Here is a 19,598-nt window from a genome sequence, read left to right as displayed (position 1 = left end):
TGTGTTTGATTCACATCTGAAATTTATTGGATATACAAGTAAACCTTTTATTATGGATAAATATGAATATTGAATTCTTAGTTCAACTTACATTTTCTTGTCGGTTGTTCACTTATTTTATAGTACTAGTATGCAAGAACAATTATTTTATAGAGATGTATGCAAGAACAATTATTTGATCTCAATAATAGTCTTATTGGATGGCTATTTAAAGCCACACATTTCTTTGCTTGTACACAATTCAATCATATCTATAAATCAATCTTCACAATGCTTCCAAATTTGCTCTTCATTTGTATACTTTCCTCCATTTTCACTCATTCCCATAGCAAATGACTTCCCAATCAGCAAACCATGTTGCTTCAACTTAAAAAGGAGTTGATATTCAATTCCACCATTTCAACAAAACTAGTGCAATGGAACCAAAGCAACGAGTGGCACGGTGTGGAATGCGATGCTGCAGGCAACATCGTGAGCCTGCAGCTCGACCATGAGGCTATCTCCGGTGCACTGGAGGACTCATCGAGTCTCTTCAGGCTCGTGTATCTCCAGAAGCTTAACCTCACCTACAATGACTTCAGCATCCTTCCCATTCCAAAAGGTATCCACAAGCTCACATACTTGACACACTTGAATTTGTCATATGCTGGTTTCGATGGCCAAGTTCCATCCGAGATTTTGTCGTTGAGGAGATTGGTCAGCCTTGACATGTCGAACGAGTACACCTCTTTAACGCTCCAGCGCCCTAATCTGGAGATGCTTCTCCAGAATCTAACCGGGCTTAGAGAACTCTATCTTGATGGTCCAGGCATTCTTTCGTCGCATGAAAAGATGAAATGGAGCCACATCATTTCATCTTATGCACCCAACATCACGCGTTTGAGCATGCGTTTTTGCTCCCTGTCTGGCCCGCTGGCTAAGTCCTTCTGGCAACTCCGTTCCCTTTCTGTTCTTCGACTAGATAATAACGATCTTTCCACAGTAGTTCCGGACTTGTTCGCCTCTTTTCCAAGTTTAACCAACTTGAGCCTTATTGGTTGCCAGTTGAACAGCTCCTTTCATAGTAAGCTGTTTCAGATTCTGATAGACCCTTGATCTATCTGACTAGAGCATCAACAAATTATAGTGAAACGAAGAATACGAACGATTATGAAGAACAAGATAAACCCTAGTTGAGGTGCTAGGGGGTGATTTCCGCCAGAACCGGGAATGAGAACAAGTAATTATACTTTATTTCTCAATGATTTGAAATACGATAGAATTCTATTATATAGAATTCTAAACTCTAACACATGTCTTAATCAAGAAACATAATTAAAATAAAAGATTACAAAAGATATGGGAAATAAATAAACACAACTAACTAAAATAAAAGATACGCTAAAATATTGGAGATATCTTCGACGAGATTTGCTAGATCGAGGACCCTATCAGATTCCTTCTCTGCAGAATCTTGATTTGTCTCAAAATTCACTTAGCGGAAGCATAGGTACATTTCCTCGTACTGGATCTTTCGAGTCACTAGTGTTAAATGGCAATAACTTTTCCAGGTCGATACCAAGTTCCATTAGCAATCTCGAGAATTTGTCCATGATAGGCTTGTCTAATTGCCAATTCTCCGGGACAATCCCTTCCACCTTCGCTAACCTAACCAAACTAGTTCATGTCAACTTGCAGTTTAATCTCTTCACATCCTACCGCGTTGTTTGAAGGCCTTTCCAGTCTTTCTTATCTGCGGTTGAATTCCAATTCCTTCTCCGGTCACATTCCCCGCTCGCTCTTTGCTCTACCGTCGATGAAAAGGCTTCATCTCAAGAGTAACAAATTTACTGGACTAGTTGAAGAGTTTCCCATTGTAAATGTTTCCAGCATGGTTTTACTGGACTTGAGGGATAATAGGCTCGAAGGGCCTATTCCCAACTCTCTGTTCCAGCTTCAGAGCCTCGAGTTGTTGCTGCTATCCGGAAACTTGTTCAATGGAACTGTTCAGCTACACAAGATTCGAGGCCTTGCCAATCTTACAAGCCTTGATCTGTCTGGCAACAACTTGTTAGTAGATGGTGGCGACGAGAACTCAAGTACGTATGGACCTTCCCGGATACAGGAGTTATCGCTAGGTTCATGTAACTTGCGTGTTATCCCCGGTTTCTTGAAAGATTCCGACATAATGCAACTGGACCTCTCAAACAATCGGATTGTTGGAGAGATCCCTAGTTGGATTTGGGAGAAACAACTTGAGGGATTGGATATGTCTCCCAATCTTTTTACAGATTTGGAAAAGCCTTACCATATCCCGGCTTCTCTTGAGAAACTAGACTTGCATTCGAACCAGCTTAAGGGCGACCTGCAACAGTTCGTTCCACCTAACATCACATCTAATCTACAAACCTTGTTACTTGGAAACAATACTTTTAGTGGAACTATTCCAACCTCTCTCTGCACTGTCTCATCCCTCTCTGCTGTCGACTTGTCTTCAATAACTTGAGTGGCAGTATACCTCCCTGTCTAGTCGAAAACATCCGCGAGTTGGATCTAGGGCGAAACAGTCTCAGTGGTGGCATCCCGGATAATTTCCCTACCACTTGCCTCCTAAACTATCTTGATCTTCACAACAACACTTTAGAAGGGAAAATCCCGAGGTCCCTCAAGGGCTGCGAGTCGTTGGTGTTTTTGAATATCGGGATCAACAACATCAACGACACGTTCCCATGCATGCTGCCGCCGAGCTTGCATGTTCTTGTTTTGCACACCAACGAATTCCATGGCGAAGTGAAGTGTCATAAAGACTGGCCAGAGCTTCAAATTCTGGATATATCTTCGAATAATTTAAGCGGACGTCTGGAGTCAGTGAACTTCACTAGCTGGAAGAGAATGACAGAGTTGCAAGGTGACGACGATACAAGCCTCTACACAGGTGGTGTGATCATAACCATGAAAGGCATGCCTAGGGAGTATGGTGCCATTTTGTCAGACTTTGGCACTATTGATTTCTCTTCCAATGATTTTCAAGGACAAATACCGGATGCGGTTGGTGATCTTATCTCGCTTCGTCAGCTTAACTTCTCCCACAATGCGGTCGCTGGAAGCATCCCAAAGTCGCTTGGTAAGCTGGGGATGCTCGAATCGCTTGACCTCTCTTACAACTGGCTAACAGGGCGGATACCAGCGGAGATTGGAGGGCTCACGTTCCTCGGATTCTTGAATCTGTCCTACAATGATCTGGAGGGACAGATCCCGAATGGCCCTCAGTTGCAAAATTTTCAAGCTGATTCGTTCAGAGGGAATCCGAAGCTATGCGGTTTCAATCTCAAAGCATGCATTCGTAGCGATAACAATGATTCATCTGATCATGAAAATGTGGAAGATAAGAGGGAGATTGAGTGGAAATATGTATTTGCTGCGTTTGGATTCGTTGTGGGCGTAGGAATCGTTGTCTGGCTACTTTTGTTTTGTCGAAGATTCAGAGAGAAATACTTGAACAAAATAGATGATATTGTTGATGGTGTGTTTGAAGCCATAAACAAGAGAAGACATGTCAAGACATAGTTTAGAAGCAATTTTTGTGTGTTTTGTATGACTGAAAAGTGTTTTGTTTGGTTTAAAATGAGTGAACTTTATGAGTGTATGTTCTTGATTGTGTGTAGTATTCCATAAATAGTGCTAAATGTTCTTGGATTGTGTATGTAGTGTTCAATCATACAATTAAATTTCCCCATACTTTCTTTTCTTTCCTATACTTGATATTCCCTCAATAATTCTCTTCTCGGTCATCGCTTTGATTCTAGATTGATTGCATTATTCCAACATTACTGGGCATACGATTTCATCTGATGATTGATGTAGTTCCGTCACTTGCCGCCAATGATGCCGGAAACGTCAACTGGGTCGGAATGACGCGAAATTTGCACTTTGTTTGCGAGTTTTTGAGTTCCCAAATCACTTATAAATAGTGGCGCACTTTACAATCAATTCAAAAGGCTAGGATTTTTGTGTTTCCATATCAAATCAGTCATTCTTGTAACATGTTTACGTCCATTATACCACTTATATTTGATATATATGTATACTAAAAGAAACCATATTAATTCTATTATCATATTATAAAGTTATGAACTCAGAGAGTTTAATTGTCACCAAAAATAGAAAAAAATAACATACTATCAAACAAGAAGTCTTCTAGTACTACACAAAATACATAAGAAAAGAATTCATGAGTATATTAGTGCAACAATTATAATGAGAAAGAAGTGCAATCATACCACTTTAGTCATTAGACATCAAGGGATGTGCATCTGATGATGATGTGGCCACACCATGAACATTGCTTGTCCATGAGTATTCAATGTCCGAAAACTCCATGTCCTTTGCTTCAGACACTATTGCTTCTTCTTCGAGCTCCATATCATTGGCTGGATGTATTTGAGACATTACTAAACTTTCCAATTCCGTAGCAACTTCTTTCATAGTTGGCCGCATTTGCCCCCTAACATTCAAGCATCTTCTCGCAAGCCTTGCAACTGCAATCACCTCGTCTTTTCCACCTTCCTCTAAAACCCGTGCGTCTAAAATGGCGTCAAGGTTGTCCGCTCCTATATACGCAAGAAAATGTGAAGCTAGGTTTCTTCCCACCTCCGTTCTCTCCATTGATATCGGTCGTTGCCCTGTCAGAAGTTCGAGAAGCACTACTCCAAAGCTGTATACGTCGCTCTTTTCTGTATACTGGCTTGTTTGGTAATACTCTGGATCTAAATACCCAAACGTCCCTTTCACCACCGTGGTTAGATGAGTCTGGTCCACTTCAACAAGTTTGGAAATTCCGAAATCCGACACTTTGACAACATACTTTTCATCCAAAAGAATATTGGTGGACTTGATGTCTCTGTGATAGATAGGTACAGAAGACGCGAAGTGTAAGTACGCCAGTGCCCCTGCTACATCTGTGGCGATTTTCAACCGCATGTTCCATGTGAGCGGGAATTCGGGTTTTGGATCATGAATGGAATCGAAAAGCGTCCCATTTGGTAAGAACTCATAGACAAGAAGAGGATCCTGAGTCGCAAGACAACACCCTAATAATCTGACCACGTTCTTATGATTGATTTGCGACAGTATCACGACCTCGTTGATGAACTGCTCAAGTTGGTTCTCATCAACCTTATTTAGTTTCTTGATTGCCACGATTGTGCCATCGGATAACATTCCTTTGTAGACAATGCCTTGCCCTCCTCGTCCACAGATTCGGCTCTTGTTGAAGTGATCGGTGGCTTTCTCCAACTCTTTTGCATTGAAAAGTTTGGTTTTCCCAAAGGTTCCCTGACCTGTTTGTTGATGCAGGAGAAGAAGGTGTTTGAAGAGATCTTCTTTGAGTTTTTTATATTTTCTCTTCTTCAACATTTTAAGCAACCAATAACATAGTAAAAGAAGTAGTACAAGTCCCAACGCAGAACCTAAACCTGTGACCATGGATATCAGCACAAGGTTAAACAAATATAAGTATACTAACGGTTGTTTGGTTTGAATAATTAAATATGTATTATATTTGGTTCATGTGTTAAATCTCACAGTTTAATCTTAGATGGATAATTATATGATAATCAGTCATAGTAACCGAACATGACCTAATAAGATAAATCATTCTATCAATATAAATTATCAGTACATCTTTGGCTTCTAATTGGACCACGTTCTATATTACCTGTACAACTTTTGAAATCAAAATGACTACAAGCATATCATTCAACAGTTATGACTTATGAATATACTAACCAAACAATATCATTATATCAGGTCTATGTTCACGTTTCATTTCCAAATAAATAAAATCAAGCTGACTATTATAGTAATCAAAGAATATCATTTCAAATTTAATTACGTTTTGTGCATATCTATCAAGGGGAGAGTCGCGTTAAAATAATAACTAACTTGTAATAACTAATAACACTTTTAACTTTGTATATTAAAATATGAACAGAATGACATAACTTTATCAACTTTCTTGTGTTGATAAACTTATATCTTTGTGTTGATATTTAATTTTACTATGTGATGGTAATTTAATACATAGAATTAAAAAGTTATTATACCCTCTGTTCCATTGTAATTGAGTCGCTTCTTTTTGCACTCATTTTGAGAAAATAATACTCCCTCTGTCACATTAAATATGAAATATTTGGGAATCGGCACGAGTTTTTATATAGTGTTGTTTTGTGAGTTAATGAAGATGGAGTAAAGTAAGAGAGATGAAAAAGTAGAGATAGAGATGTTTCCATTTTAGGAAACGTTTCATTTTTAATTGGACAAACTAAAAAATGTTTCATTTCTAATGGGACAGTGGAAGTAATAAATAGTTAAAGCAGAGAGAAAGTGAAGTAAATGGAGAATAATGTAGAGAACAATATCTATCTATCTATCTATCTATCTATCTATCTATCTATCTATCTATCAGAGTGTGATCAATTGTTAACTCAACCAACACCATATGAATTAAAAGATCAAATGGTCTATAATTTGTTATGTTTAATTTCGTTTTTATATTTTAATATTAAAAAGATAAGATTAACTAACACATTTAGGGTTTTGAATTGCAATATCAATACAGTGCATTAAAGATATCAACACAATGCATTGCATATGTCAACACAATTTAATATTGACATTGTACATATATTATGTTGACATATTATGTTATCTATATTGATATTAAGCTGTTCGTCGAGAAATATGAAATCTTATGTTTTTTTTAAATTTTGGCATCAGAACATATGCATGATCTCGTTCGAATTTTATACAGTTATCTTTAATTTGATATATGATGTGTGAAAAAATAATTTAAATTGAGATAGTTATAATTATTTAAAATTTGAGATATTTTTTAAAAGTTAGTTTATAACTAACTTTTTGTTAATTTACATTAATACCCTCTAATTGACATTTTTTATACTGTATTGACACTCGTGGTTGTATGATCCTGTACCTTGATTAAATGATCCAAAGCTTATCATTTAGTTGAACAATTTAAGGGTGAGTTAGTAATATAATACTTCCCTCAATCTAACAACTTGCATGTGATAAAATACAGTTAAAAGGTTATTTGCATAATTTTTAGGAAGAAAGAGAATGTAAATTTATAAATATAGAAACTAGACACCTTGAATGAAATATACGAAAAAGGAAAAGTGAATATCGAGGGAGTACCTATTAGGACAAATTTCATTGAGCTTGTGCAACCACTTCCACCCTTCTTACCGTCACCATTATATCCACTATCACACGAACAGCTAAAAGAGCCGTGAATATTCTTGCATTTCGCATGTGGAGCACATGGATTATCATCACATTCATTTATATCTGCACCACAAGGCTAATCACTAGTCTATTGTCATTTGAAACAATGAGCACAAATATAAATAAGATGTTTTATAAAATAAAAATGATTTTCATAAAGCCAAATAAAGAAATTATGTCATTCATATATACTCCTTCTGTCCCTAAAAGTTTATTACACTTTTTTCTACATTAATTTTGTAAAAATAATACTCTCTCCATTCCATAGTAGTGGGGGCATTTCTTTTCGGCACAGAGATTAAGAAAAATTATGTTAAGTGAGTTAAGTAAAGGAAATAAAGTAGGAAATGAAAAAGGTTAGACAAATGAAGAGAGAATAAAGTAAGAGAGATTAAAGTAAGTGAGAAGGATTATGTAGACTTTTACCTAAAAGGAAAATGACTCTACTATTATGGAACGTACCAAAATGGTAAAATGACATCACTACTATGGAAAGGAGGGAGCAATAAATAGTTAGATTGGAGAAAGTGTAAGGTAAGAGAAAGAATAATTTAGTTAAGACTTTTCTCTATATTATTCTTTCTCTTACTTTATCCTATCTCCACTTTAACTATTTATTATTGGTTCTATAAAATGAGTGCATAAAGGAAGTGTGACGAACTTTCTGGGACGAAGGGAGTACAAAGACTTGCAACACATAGTTTATAAGGTTGTTTTGAATAGCACAAAACTAGCCAGCCCAACCCAACTTAACTTAGCCCGCTTGGTGTTAAGGTTCGAATTCCCTAACGTCGATTTCCAAGCAATTCAAGAAATGGATTGTCGTCGTTCGTCGAGCGCCCGGTGTCGGGTCGTGACTTAGACGGCAGGATTTTGGCAGCTGGTTCGCGAGAATTCTCGTCGACAGCTTAGAAGTAGGTTTCTTGATGCAAAAGCTATTGAGCCAAAGTATTATATTTCATCGATAACTCATTGAATGATACAGAGGCTCTATTTATACTAAAACACCCTAGGGTTGGTTCGACCTAATCCTAATACGTTCGGGAAAGAACCAACAAAGAAAACCCAAACGGGGCTTGGAAATCGCCCAACTTAATACTAACAAAAATAGCAGCAAATTAAGGAAACAAAATAAAGAAAAAAAAAGACGCAAAAAGAATAAGGACTTCAACAAGCGAACTTCCTCGGCGGTTTGAGCCGATCCCTCGGTCTCAACTTCCTCTCCGTTGCTGCCGTCGTGCGCGGTGAAGGTGGCGAGGCCGCGCTCTCGCCTTCCGCCTCGATGTCCTCGGCGTTGGACGGGTCGCTCGTATCAACTCCCCCCTCCTTAACAACATCCTTGACCTCAAGGTGGAGGTTGGGAAAACACATGCGAATCTCCTCCAGAGGTTCCCAAGACGGCGAGTCCGACCCGTCGGACCAACGGACCAGGACGTGCTCCACAGCTTTCCCGTCGGGCCACATCACTTGCGACTCCAAAAACGCCACCGGTTGAACGATAGGACGGTCACCTAAAAAATCATTTGGAAGTGGAACGTGTGAAACCGTTTGGCCTGTCGGCGGCCTCGGTATGTGGGTGGGCCATCGCGGAAGGTTCGCCGGCGGGAGTGCCGCGGTCGTCATCCCGACGTGACAATGCATCAGCAGCCTTATTCGTGCTGCCCTTCTTATACTCAATGCTAAACTTGTAACCCATCAATTTGCGCACGTAAAGGTGCTGATCCGGGGTTTAGACCACATGTTGTAGGAGATCCTTCAAACTCTTTTGATCACTGCGAATGATGAATTCGCGGCCAAGAAGGTACTGACGCCGTTTTTGCACGGCCTCCACTATCGCATACAGTTCCTTGTGATACGTCGAGGCCACGCGGCGACGCGGGCCCAATTTCTTGCTGAAGAACGCGATCGGGTGTTTATCTTGTATTAGCACCGCCCCGATGCCAATGTCGGAGGCGTCCGTTTCCACGCAGAACTGTTTGTCGAAATTAGGGAGGCTTAGGACAGGCGCCGTCGTCATTGCTTGCTTGAGGGCCGTGAATGCCGCCTCTGCTGCCGCAGACCATACGAATGCCTCCTTTTTGAGCAGGTCGGTGAGTGGGGCCGCGATCATGGCGTAATTAGCCACGAACCGACGATAGTACCCTGTTAACCCTAAGAAACCGCGCAGCTGCTTGACCGTTTTAGGCAGGGGCCAAGAAGTCATGGCGATGATTTTTGATGGATCGGCTTTGAGAACCCCATCTGACACCAAGTGGCCCAGATACTCCACCGTTGTGCCGCAGAACGAGCATTTGGACATCTTTACAAAGAATTGGTGCGACTGCAGCAACTCTAGTACCTCCGTCAAATGAGAGCAATGCTCTTCTAGTGTCGGGCTGTAGACAAGAATGTCGTCGAAGAAAACGATCACACACTTCCTGAGCAAGGGCTGAAAAATACTATTCATTGCAGCCTGAAACGTGGATGGGGCATTGGTAAGGCCAAAAGGCATAACCAAGAACTCGAAATGACCGTCGTGTGTCCTGAAGGCCGTCTTGAATACATCCGCGTCGTGCATGCGGAACTGATGGTAGCCCGAGCGCAGGTCCAATTTTGTAAAAAATTTTGCCCTCCCGAGCTCGTCAAAAAGCTCATCCGCTGTCGGAATTGGGAAGTGGTCTGGTATTGTCGCCATGTTGAGGGCTCTGTAGTCAATGCAGAACTTGAACGTCCCGTCCTTCTTCCGAATGAGAAGGACCGGTGAGGAGAAGGGGTTGTGGCTCCGCTGAATAAGTCCCTGCTCGAGCATTTCCCATACTTGCCGCTCGATCTCGGTTTTCTGAAAGTAGGGGTACCTGTAGGGTCTCACATTGATTGGCTTAGACCCCGGAAGTAGATGGATGCGATGATCAAACTCGCGACGTGGTGGCATGCCTGTCGGCACCGCAAAGACCTGCCTGAATTGTTCCAAAACGTGCCGTACCTCAGGATGGGTATCCATCGGAAAGTCCTCCTCCGGCGGAGCCTGGATGCTTTCACTGTCGGCGTCAATCCGAATTATCTCATAGAACTCGTGGGTTGAAGACCGGGCCGTAAGTGATGCCAAGGATTGCAGGGATATCAGACGTGGTGAAGGAAGAACGCCATGTAGGGTCATCCTGACCCCGTTCCTACTGAACTCCAACGTTTTGCCTACAAAATCGGCCGAGATTTTGCCCAGTGATTCGAACCACTCCATTCCCAGAACAATGTCGGGGCCACTCCATTCCCAGCACAATGTCGGGGCCGTGAATTTCCATAATGTGCAGATCGATAAGGAACTCCACCCCTTGAACCGAGAGCTTGGTTTTCCGCGCGATGTGCGAGCATACCAACGATGCCCCGTTCCCCGCGTATACGCGGAAGGGTCGAATAGGGGTTAATGACAACTGTAACTGCTTAGCCACCCGGGGATGAAGGAAGTCGTGCGTACTACCTGTATCAATGAGTATACTCACGGTCGTCGTGCCAATGGTCCCAACAACATTAAACGGGCGACCTTTCGCTCCCCCCGCCAGTGCGTGAAGGTTTGATAGGTCCGCTGTGAAAATCGTTTCCCCTTCCCCCGCGCTGTCGGACCCTTCAATGATATTGTCCCCCTCATCCTCGCCTACGTATGATAATATTTTCTGTTTACATACATTGCCGGGTGTCCATTTTTCCGGACAGTGGTAGCATAAGCCCTTCCGCGAGCGTTCCGCCTTTTCTGCGTTCGAGACCCGGATAGGCCGAAAAGCCGTTCTCGGGGCCTCTCTCGCCGCCGCGTCTGGTTGACCGCTAGGTAGTGGCTGGGCGAAACCTGAACCGCGTGTGTCGCGGTTGCTCCACCGCCCGCGCCCTGACTAGTCTTGGCGTTCGGTGTGCGACGCCGCCAGCCGTAAGGCCAAGGCCATTGCCTCCGCCAAAGAGCGCGGTTCCTTCAATTCTACCTTCTCCTGGATGGGTTCCTTGAGGCCCGTGATGAAGATCGGGATTAGAGCCTCGTCGGACAAACCCTTTACCCGACTAAGATAACGCTCAAAAGCGTCGTGATACTCTAATACTGAACCCGTCTGCACCAATTTTGATAGAGGGCCGATGCTATTGCGAAAGCTTTGCGGATCAAACCTGTGACGTACGTCCTCCAAGAATTCCCTCCACGTCACCACTGGGTTATTTTCACGGTAATTGAAAATCCATTCGGCTGCCGGTGGGCGAAAAAGCATGACCACATAGTGTAGGCGCTCAGAATCGGGCATCCCCAAGTGGTCGAAGTAGTAGTCGACTCTTGAAATCCAATTCCTAGCGTCTGCTCCGTCAAAGTGGGGAGCCTTCATAGAAAGCTCCTTTGGTCTCTCCGCCCTGTGTGTCCCATAGTCGTGCCGTGGTAGAGGTGAGTCCCACGACGTCGGGTGGCGGAACCCCGTTCAACATCCCCCAAGGGTCGGTCCCGCGGTCTATCCCAACACGTGCGATGCCGAGGCTCGGGGCGATCATGGTACGCCCCATGCTGCGGAAAACGGCCTTCGCGGTCATACAGTGCCCGGGTTGGGCCTCGTCGGCGACGGATATCCCCTCCACGGTCTCGGCGACCGTGGATGAAAGGCCAGGGGACCTCGTCGTCCATCTTCCAAGCGTTGCGCGGAGATGGATACCCCTCGTCATCATGTTCCTCCGAGAGATATGGGGAATCAGGCTCTAGATCACGCGTCCCCTCCATCTTGTCGCCTCGCCGACTTGTCGAGTTCATCATGCACTCTAATCGGTCTAAACGAGCCAGAATTTTGTCCAAGCCGGCGGAGGAAACCACCACCGTGCCATTAGCGTCCGAAGGCGGCTCCTCAGTTGCTGGAACTTCTCGCCACGGAATTCGCGACTGGTCGTCGCCGCGCGCTGCGCTTGTCGATGTGCGGCGCGAGACACCGCCAATCACCAACTGTGAGTTGCCACCGGTGAGGAGTCCCGACGGCGGTATACGATCATCCAATCCAGACATAATGAGTCCGCAATGAAGGCACCAGTTGTTAAGGTTCGAATTCCCTAACGTCGATTTCCAAGCAATTCAAGAAACGGATTGTCGTCGTTCGTCGAGCGCCTGGTGTCGGGTCGTGACTTAGACGGCAGGATTTTGGCAGCTGGTGCGCGAGAATTCTCGTCGACAGCTTAGAAGTAGGTTTCTTGATGCAAAAGCTATTGAGCCAAAGTATTATATTTCATCGATAACTCATTGAATGATACAGAGGCTCTATTTATACTAAAACACCCTAGGGTTGGTTCGACCTAATCCTAATACGTTCGGGAAAGAACCAACAAGGGCTTGGAAATCGCCCAACTTAATACTAACAAAAATAGCAGCAAATTAAGGAAATAAAATAAAGAAAAAAAAGACGCAAAAAGAATAAGGACTTCAACAAGCGAACTTCCTCGGCGGTTTGAGCCGATCCCTCGGTCTCAACTTCCTCTCCGTTGCTGCCGTCGTGCGCGGTGAAGGTGGCGAGGCCGCGCTCTCGCCTTCCGCCTCGATGTCCTCGGCGTTGGACGGGTCGCTCGTATCACTTGGTAATATGGGCCTTGGCTTGATTGTACCGAGTCCAGATATATAGAAAAGTCTAGCCTAGACTGATCCAAGTTAGACATGGGTTTGAGGCTGAGCGGGACATCAACTCAATCAGGCCTCAACTGGGTTCAAGATGGGCCGGCTGGCCTACTTGATAAGTGTAGACTTTGGCCCAAAGGAAGCATAATTTTGTGGTTAAATTAGAACAAATTGAATTTTTTTTACTATTCTATTCTAATCTGGTTGTAATTTTATCATTTTCAAGCGCTAACTCTCTAATTTTAGCAGGCTATTTGGGTCAATCCACATATTGCGGGCCGCACGACATCCCTGCTAATATTCCCACCAAAATGTAAAACATAATACTACTAACCTGTGCAGCCTTGGTAGAGGTATGGATTGCCGATATATCCTTTCGAGCAGTTGCAAAGGTATCCCCCAATCTCAGCACCAAAATCAACACAATGAGAGTTAGCTTGGCATGCATAAGTCGAGTTCCGGTGTGCTTGAGAGCAATTCTGGTCGCCGATCCTCCAATCCAGACGCACCACCTGCAGCGCTTCATTTTTTTCGAAGAACGCTCCGGACCTTTGCTGCAGGATGCTGAGGTTATACGAGTAGGCAGGTTCGTTGATGCTTCCCTTCTCCTTCACAAAGGCATAGCTACAAGGGAAAAGCCTCGTACGATTCAGGATCTTAGTCAGGTCAAGTAAACCGACACCAAGGAGCTGGGTACCTGTGAAGCAACACCTAAAATCAGGGGCGGATACAAATCTTTTATATAGGGACTGTATATTTTTACTTTTGAATTTTAATTACTGAAACTAGAATTTTTCCGATGTTTTATGTCACGACCGTCCTTTCTAGGGTTAATAAATGCGGGTGGTCGCGACTAATGAGACCTTAAGAAATGATAATTTTCTAGGGTTTCAAAAAAGAGTTTAACAAAGATAATTAATATTCAAATAACAAGGGGCATCGTGTGTTCATATATGGCGTCACTCCTACTCTTGAATGCTTCCGCTGAATTATGACATTTTTTCTCCATTATGTTTTTGAACCCCTTTTCACTCTTGGATTATAAATTATGATAATTGTGTGACTTTGGTTTTAAAACCTAAGTATGTACTCTGATTTTCCCTCGTTATTTGAATATTAATTATCTTTGTCAAACTCTTTATTGAAACTCTAGAAAATTATCCTTTCTTAAAGTCATGAGTCGCGACCACTCGCATTTATTAACCCTAGAAATGGCGGTCGTGACATTTTATTCTAAATTTTCATGATATATTATACTATCTCCGTCCCCTAAAAATTGATAGTTTTATGGTTGGATCATCCTTAAAATTAGACTAATTCTAAATAAACTTCAATCACTTTACCAAGTATACATCAACATCCTGTCGTTACAAAATTGGTCTATTTTTAAAAGATGAAAGTGAGGTATAATGATACGAGTAAACTCGTATTTGAAGATATTAGCGAGAATTTGCCGGATAAAGGAGGTCCGTTCGCGGAAGGAATTCTGTGATGAACAAAGACAACAAAATTAAATTGCAAAAAAGTAAAAGACGATAAAAGATAATTGAATTTCTTTAATGATTAATTCAAAAGATAACAAGGATTCCTATTTATAATACTCCCTAATAACCTAACTTAGAGCATTATTTAGTTAGTAAAATTAGGGATTTGCGTATCTTTTTCATATCTTTGTTTTCTTATTCATTAAGTTAGTTATTAGCATTATAAATATGAGCTACTGTAATCATCTGAGAAATCAATCAAGAATATCAATATTATCGTTCATTCTCTTCTCCAAAGTGAGAAAACCGTTTTGTTCGACGGGCACTCGCCCGCGACAGACATGTATCGATCGCCGATCCATGGATGCTGATAGGAGGTTTATCCTATCAAATTGGTGCTTTCATCGCGATCTCACCCTCCAAAACACCGATCGAAATGAAAGTACCAGTTGTTAAGGGTATTTTCCTTAACGGTTGCCGACGGCGATGAAGCTCGGCGGCAGAGGCTGAATTCCGCCGGCCCTTGGCTCGGCGGAGGGGGTTTGATAGTCTAAGCGCGGGGGCTTTCCCGTCGGAAGACAAAGAAAAGATGGTTAGGGTTTGAGTGCTTTACTCAATATTTTGGGGAGAAATAATAATTCATTGATTGATTGAATAAATACAATATCTCCTATTTATAATACTTGAATGCTACTACCCTAATTTATTGACTAAGAAATAAATCTCTAAACATATAAAAAAAGATATGGTGAATCAAACAATGGCTAAATAATTGAGATATCCTATGATATAAGATCGTATCATATACTCCCTCCGTCCCACTCAAGATGACCACATTCTTGAGTGACACGGATTTTAGGAAGTGTTGTGAGGTGGAATAAAGTAGAGAGCAAAAAAGTAGTTGAATATTTTAATGAGAAGAGAGGAGAGAGGAGGTTATTTCAAAAATTGGAAAGTAACCATTCTGATTGGGAAAAAAAAGGAAATGCGGTCATCTTGAATGAGACAGAGGGAATAGGAAATAATAGAGATATGAGAATATTTTGTAGATATACTCGTATCATATAAAATATCCAAGATCTAGTGAAATTATAAGAGTGAATAAAAAAGAGCCTGGGTGATGGGTGATGAGGTGAATCAACAAAATTGTTGGCCTTAATAAGAAATTCACAAAATTGTGTTTTTAGTAGGTTAAATGAGATAAAATAAGTGAGATCAGACTGTTCTATTGTTTGTTTTGCCACGTGCAGGTCAAAATATAATACTCCCTCCGTCCCTAATTAATTGTCACTCTTTGACCCGGCACGAATTTTGAGAAATATAAAGAAAATTTGGTTGAGAACGTTAGTAGAATGTGAGACCAACTTTTTTATATTGGTTTTATAATAAAATGTGTGGAATGTGGGACCTATTTACAATTTATGGTAAAAATAAAGTGTGACAATTATTGAGGACGGACCGAAATGGAAAAAAGTGACAATTAATCGGGGACGGAGGGAGTACGATGCAATATTGATGAACAATCACCTTTGGCAATGGGTACCCGGCAACAGCCCTCGCCGACGGAATTGCTATAACCGTTGTTCGGGCAAACGCCGACATTAGACCTATTAGCTGAAATTGAACAATAGCCAACGCAGGCATCGCGGTATTCTTCTCGGCCCCGATATGTACTCGCCGTCCCGAAATCATCGCAGCCGATGGTGGTCTGCCAGTTGTTTTCCGACAACGTATATTGGGTCTCCGACAAGTCAATGTAACTCCCATCTTCCCACGTTACGTTGCCTGAAGTTAGATCATAGCAAACTCCATAAAGCAGGTAGGGGTACCAGATCCGGATCCGGGTCGGGTCATCACTTCCTATCTCAACCACTTCTAAGTTAACTCCACTGATGTTGAGGTAGGGTTTGGGAGGGGTGGTGGAGGTGTTGCAAGTGATGTTAAACGACGACCCTAGAGAGCAACCCGACCCGACTCCGAAGGGATATGGAATCATCATATTCCCACATCGGGCGGGGCAGCCTGGTTTATGGGTCGGGCTAGGAGATGAAGCAAGTGGATCAAGAGCAACCAAGAAGAAAATGATCAAGTGGAGAAGAGAAATCATTTGAGATTGAATGGCTTGGTTAAGAGTAGTTTGCTGATTCATTGAAAAAATGTACTCACGAGTTTTAATATGTAATATTTAAATTGAAGAAATAGAAAATTATTAAAGTACTGCTCCAAAAAACGAAAGATGACTAATAATTACTCCCTCTGTCCCAGTTTAGAAGTGCAATTTAGTTAGGGCACATGTTTTAAGAAATTGTCAGAGTGTGTGATAATTAAAATGAGGTAGTAGAAAGTGGGACCCTATTGACTTTTTGTATGTTTAGGATTTTGTTTTGTTTTATTTTTATGAAAGTAATAGCATTTGAGTGTAAATTTCATCAACAATGAGGTTAAATTTTATATCTAAATATGGTAAATTATCAATGAGACTCTTAAACTGGGATGGACGGAAATGGCAAAAAAAAGACTCTTAAACTGGAACGGATGGAGTATTTAATGGTAAACCCCACAAAATAGGCGTTAATCACCTTTTTATTTAGTGACTATCATGATCGAGTGCTGCTTTAATTTTCTTTAAGCAAAGTAACTTTCTTTTTATGTTATGCATGTCGAATGTAAAGATGCATCTCTTTTTTGGTGAATAATTTAAAACCTTTTATACTCACAAACTAGGACAAAAAAGTACTATCAATAAGATATTCATGCTTTATAAAATATACACATCTCATGGATGTTACTAATTCCAGTGTCCCACGTCGATTATGTTAGGGAACTGGTGTTGGAAATAGTTAATTTGAGAGTCTCAAGATTATGGAAAATAGTACTTTTAGGGTCTCAAGGGAGGGGTGCGTTATAATGCTAACTTTTTTTAAATTGCTAACTCATCAACGTAGTGTATTAAAAATGTCATCACAATCACATTAAAATGTCAACACATATTTGTGTTGACATTTTAATAAACTGTGTTGACATTTAAATATTAATGTCAGCACAATGTATTAAAATATCAACGTAAGTTTATGTTGACATTTCATTATCATCGTGTTGACATTTTAATACACTACGTTGATGAGTTAGCAAGTTAGCAATTAAGAAAAGTTAGCAACGGATCAAAACCCCTCAAGGGAATATATCATTATTATAGAGATGTTGATACGACCCCACGTCGTATGCTGTTTCACCGGCGTCCTAGCGAAGGATCGGCGGTAGCAAAGAACCGGCTGTGCGCGGGAATTCCTCTCCGTCGGGCAGCGCGAGATCTTTAATAAAAGATAATTTCTCAACTCGTCGTTGGGCAAAAGATTAATATTGTATTTCGTTGATTTCTTCAAATGATCACATTCTTCCCTATTTATAATACTAAATCCTAACTTATCGACCAAGAAACAAATATATGTAAAGATATGCAAAATCTTAATAAATCTAAACTAATTAAGTGAAGACTCGTATCAACTCTTCCCCGGTTGAAATCCACCTTGTCCTCAAGGTGGAAATTACGAAGCAACAACGATAGTCGGTAGCAGAAGCTTTGGTGAGGCGGCCCCTCCTGGATCGAACGCACGCCAAATAGGCAAACGTCTCCTGACATAGTAATCCCCATCAAATTTCCGAACATTCGTGAACCTCTTCAGCTCCTCCTCTGAAATGTTTACATCCACATCGCCATGCCCTTTACTTTTCCTTTCATCAATCCACCCCCTTTTCCGAAAATAATCCTTCAAAAACATCTCTTCGTTATCCAACTTTTCATCGTCCCCGAAATACTCATTCATCTTCTCCCCAAGCACATTACCATCCTCTTCATCTTCCTCATCCGTGGCACTACTCTTCACTCTCAAAAAATCTCCATCGTCATCATCATCAGATTTCCCCTCCTCCAGAGATTTCACATTCTGCTTCCTCAGTTCTTCTCTGTGCGGCCTCTCACCAATCGGATCTTTCTTGTCATTGTCACTTCCAATGTCCTCCATTTCGTCCCACTCAATATCTTCTTCCTCCGTCTTCACCTCATGCTTCACCACTTGTTCAGCTTCGCCTTTGACACCCACATTCTCGTCAGTTTTCTCCTTGACACTTTCCTCAGATTTCAATCTCTCATAACTTGTCTCTTTATCAGAGGTGGTTTCTCTCCTATACGAATCAGCCACAGTGGCATTGCCTCCTTCCTGCAATTCACCAGTCAAACTCCCTCCTTTCTCACCAGAAATCGAGTTCCCATCATCACTAACGGCCGGATAGGTGGGTTGCCTAATAGTCGAGGTCTTGTATTGCCTCGGCGGTACATATGAGGAATCCCTGTTGGTGAAGTGCGGCTGCCCATATATTGATGAGGACTCCACGTTGGTGAAGCGCGGCTGCCATGGCGGTACATATGAGGAGTCCGAATATTCTTGCGATGCACGGCGAGGCGGTGGTTCCCAACAAGGGGGCCTCCGTGACTGTGGTGGGTCGTACAACTGGCAACTCGGCCGTGGTCGATCACCGGGAGGATACCAACAGGTGGGGCGACGGGTTTGGACAGATCCCATGTGGTGATTACTATTCCAATTACGTTTGCGACGATAATCCTCATACTCCCATTCATCGTCGTCATCGCAGGCAAGCGGCTGGCTGAACACGCGCGGGATTGCAAGTTCCAAATCCTCAAACAGCCGGTCCGTCTCCTCTCTCCAAGCATCTAATTTATCCATCCTATCCATCAATCGATCCAGTTTGTTGCCAACCGAATCATCGGGACGCATCTCGTCCATGGGTCTACTCTCGAATTCACTTTCGTCAAACTGCTGGCGTTGGTAATTGGTGGGATCGCGGCAGCCAACAGGGTGTTGGCGACGGGAAGATCCGTTCGGGAAGGTATCCGGGCGAGAAGCACCCCAGCACTCCCTTCCGTTGTTGTTACATCGTTTCATGAGTTACACAGGATGAAAGCACCAGATGATACGACCCCACGTCGTATCCTGTTTCACCGGCGTCCTAGCGAAGGATCGGCGGTAGCAAAGAACCGGCTGTGCGCGGGAATTCCTCTCCGTCGGGCAGCGCGAGATCTTTAATAAAAGATAATTTCTCAACTCGTCGTTGGGCAAAAGATTAATATTGTATTTCGTTGATTTCTTCAAATGATCACATTCTTCCCTATTTATAATACTAAATCCTAACTTATCGAACAAGAAACAAATATATGTAAA

General features: G+C 42.1%; 1 protein-coding gene and 1 pseudogene across 2 annotated transcripts; one reads left to right on the top strand and one right to left on the bottom strand.

Moving 5' to 3' along the window:
* The first annotated feature begins 336 nt into the window (after window positions 1-336).
* Window positions 337-3,717, top strand: LOC121760209 (annotated as a pseudogene).
* A 350-nt stretch (window positions 3,718-4,067) lies between these two features.
* Window positions 4,068-16,501, bottom strand: LOC121761000 (wall-associated receptor kinase-like 8). 2 transcript variants are annotated; one of them, XM_042156580.1, is made up of 4 exons: window positions 15,889-16,501; window positions 13,212-13,574; window positions 7,195-7,347; window positions 4,068-5,453 (listed from the first exon to the last, which is right to left on the bottom strand). In XM_042156580.1, the coding sequence occupies exons 1-4, from the start codon at window positions 16,466-16,468 to the stop codon at window positions 4,264-4,266; spliced, it is 2,286 nt and encodes a 761-aa protein (XP_042012514.1). In that variant the 5' UTR covers window positions 16,469-16,501; the 3' UTR covers window positions 4,068-4,263. The 2 variants fall into 2 exon arrangements, with proteins under 2 accessions (XP_042012514.1, XP_042012515.1); XM_042156581.1 differs by having other exon boundaries at window positions 4,068-5,318.
* Between the last annotated feature and the right edge of the window lie 3,097 nt (window positions 16,502-19,598).

Source organism: Salvia splendens, chromosome 13 (assembly GCF_004379255.2).
Source record: "Salvia splendens isolate huo1 chromosome 13, SspV2, whole genome shotgun sequence".
In the NCBI taxonomy this organism is placed as follows: Eukaryota; Viridiplantae; Streptophyta; class Magnoliopsida; order Lamiales; family Lamiaceae; genus Salvia; species Salvia splendens.
Note: the sequence above shows the minus strand (reverse complement) of the source record. Positions and strands in the feature narration are given on the sequence as shown.

Bases quoted from the DNA above. Each gene is read 5' to 3' on its own strand.
- LOC121761000 (XM_042156580.1), bottom strand. From the start codon at position 16,468: ATGATTTCTCTTCTCCACTTGATCATTTTCTTCTTGGTTGCTCTTGAT. The intron at 13,575-15,888 runs GTGATTGTTCAT...GTTGCTTCACAG, and splicing joins CCGGGTACCCATTGCCAAAG to GTACCCAGCTCCTTGGTGTC. The intron at 7,348-13,211 runs GTTAGTAGTATT...CTTGTGGTGCAG, and splicing joins CCTCTACCAAGGCTGCACAG to ATATAAATGAATGTGATGAT.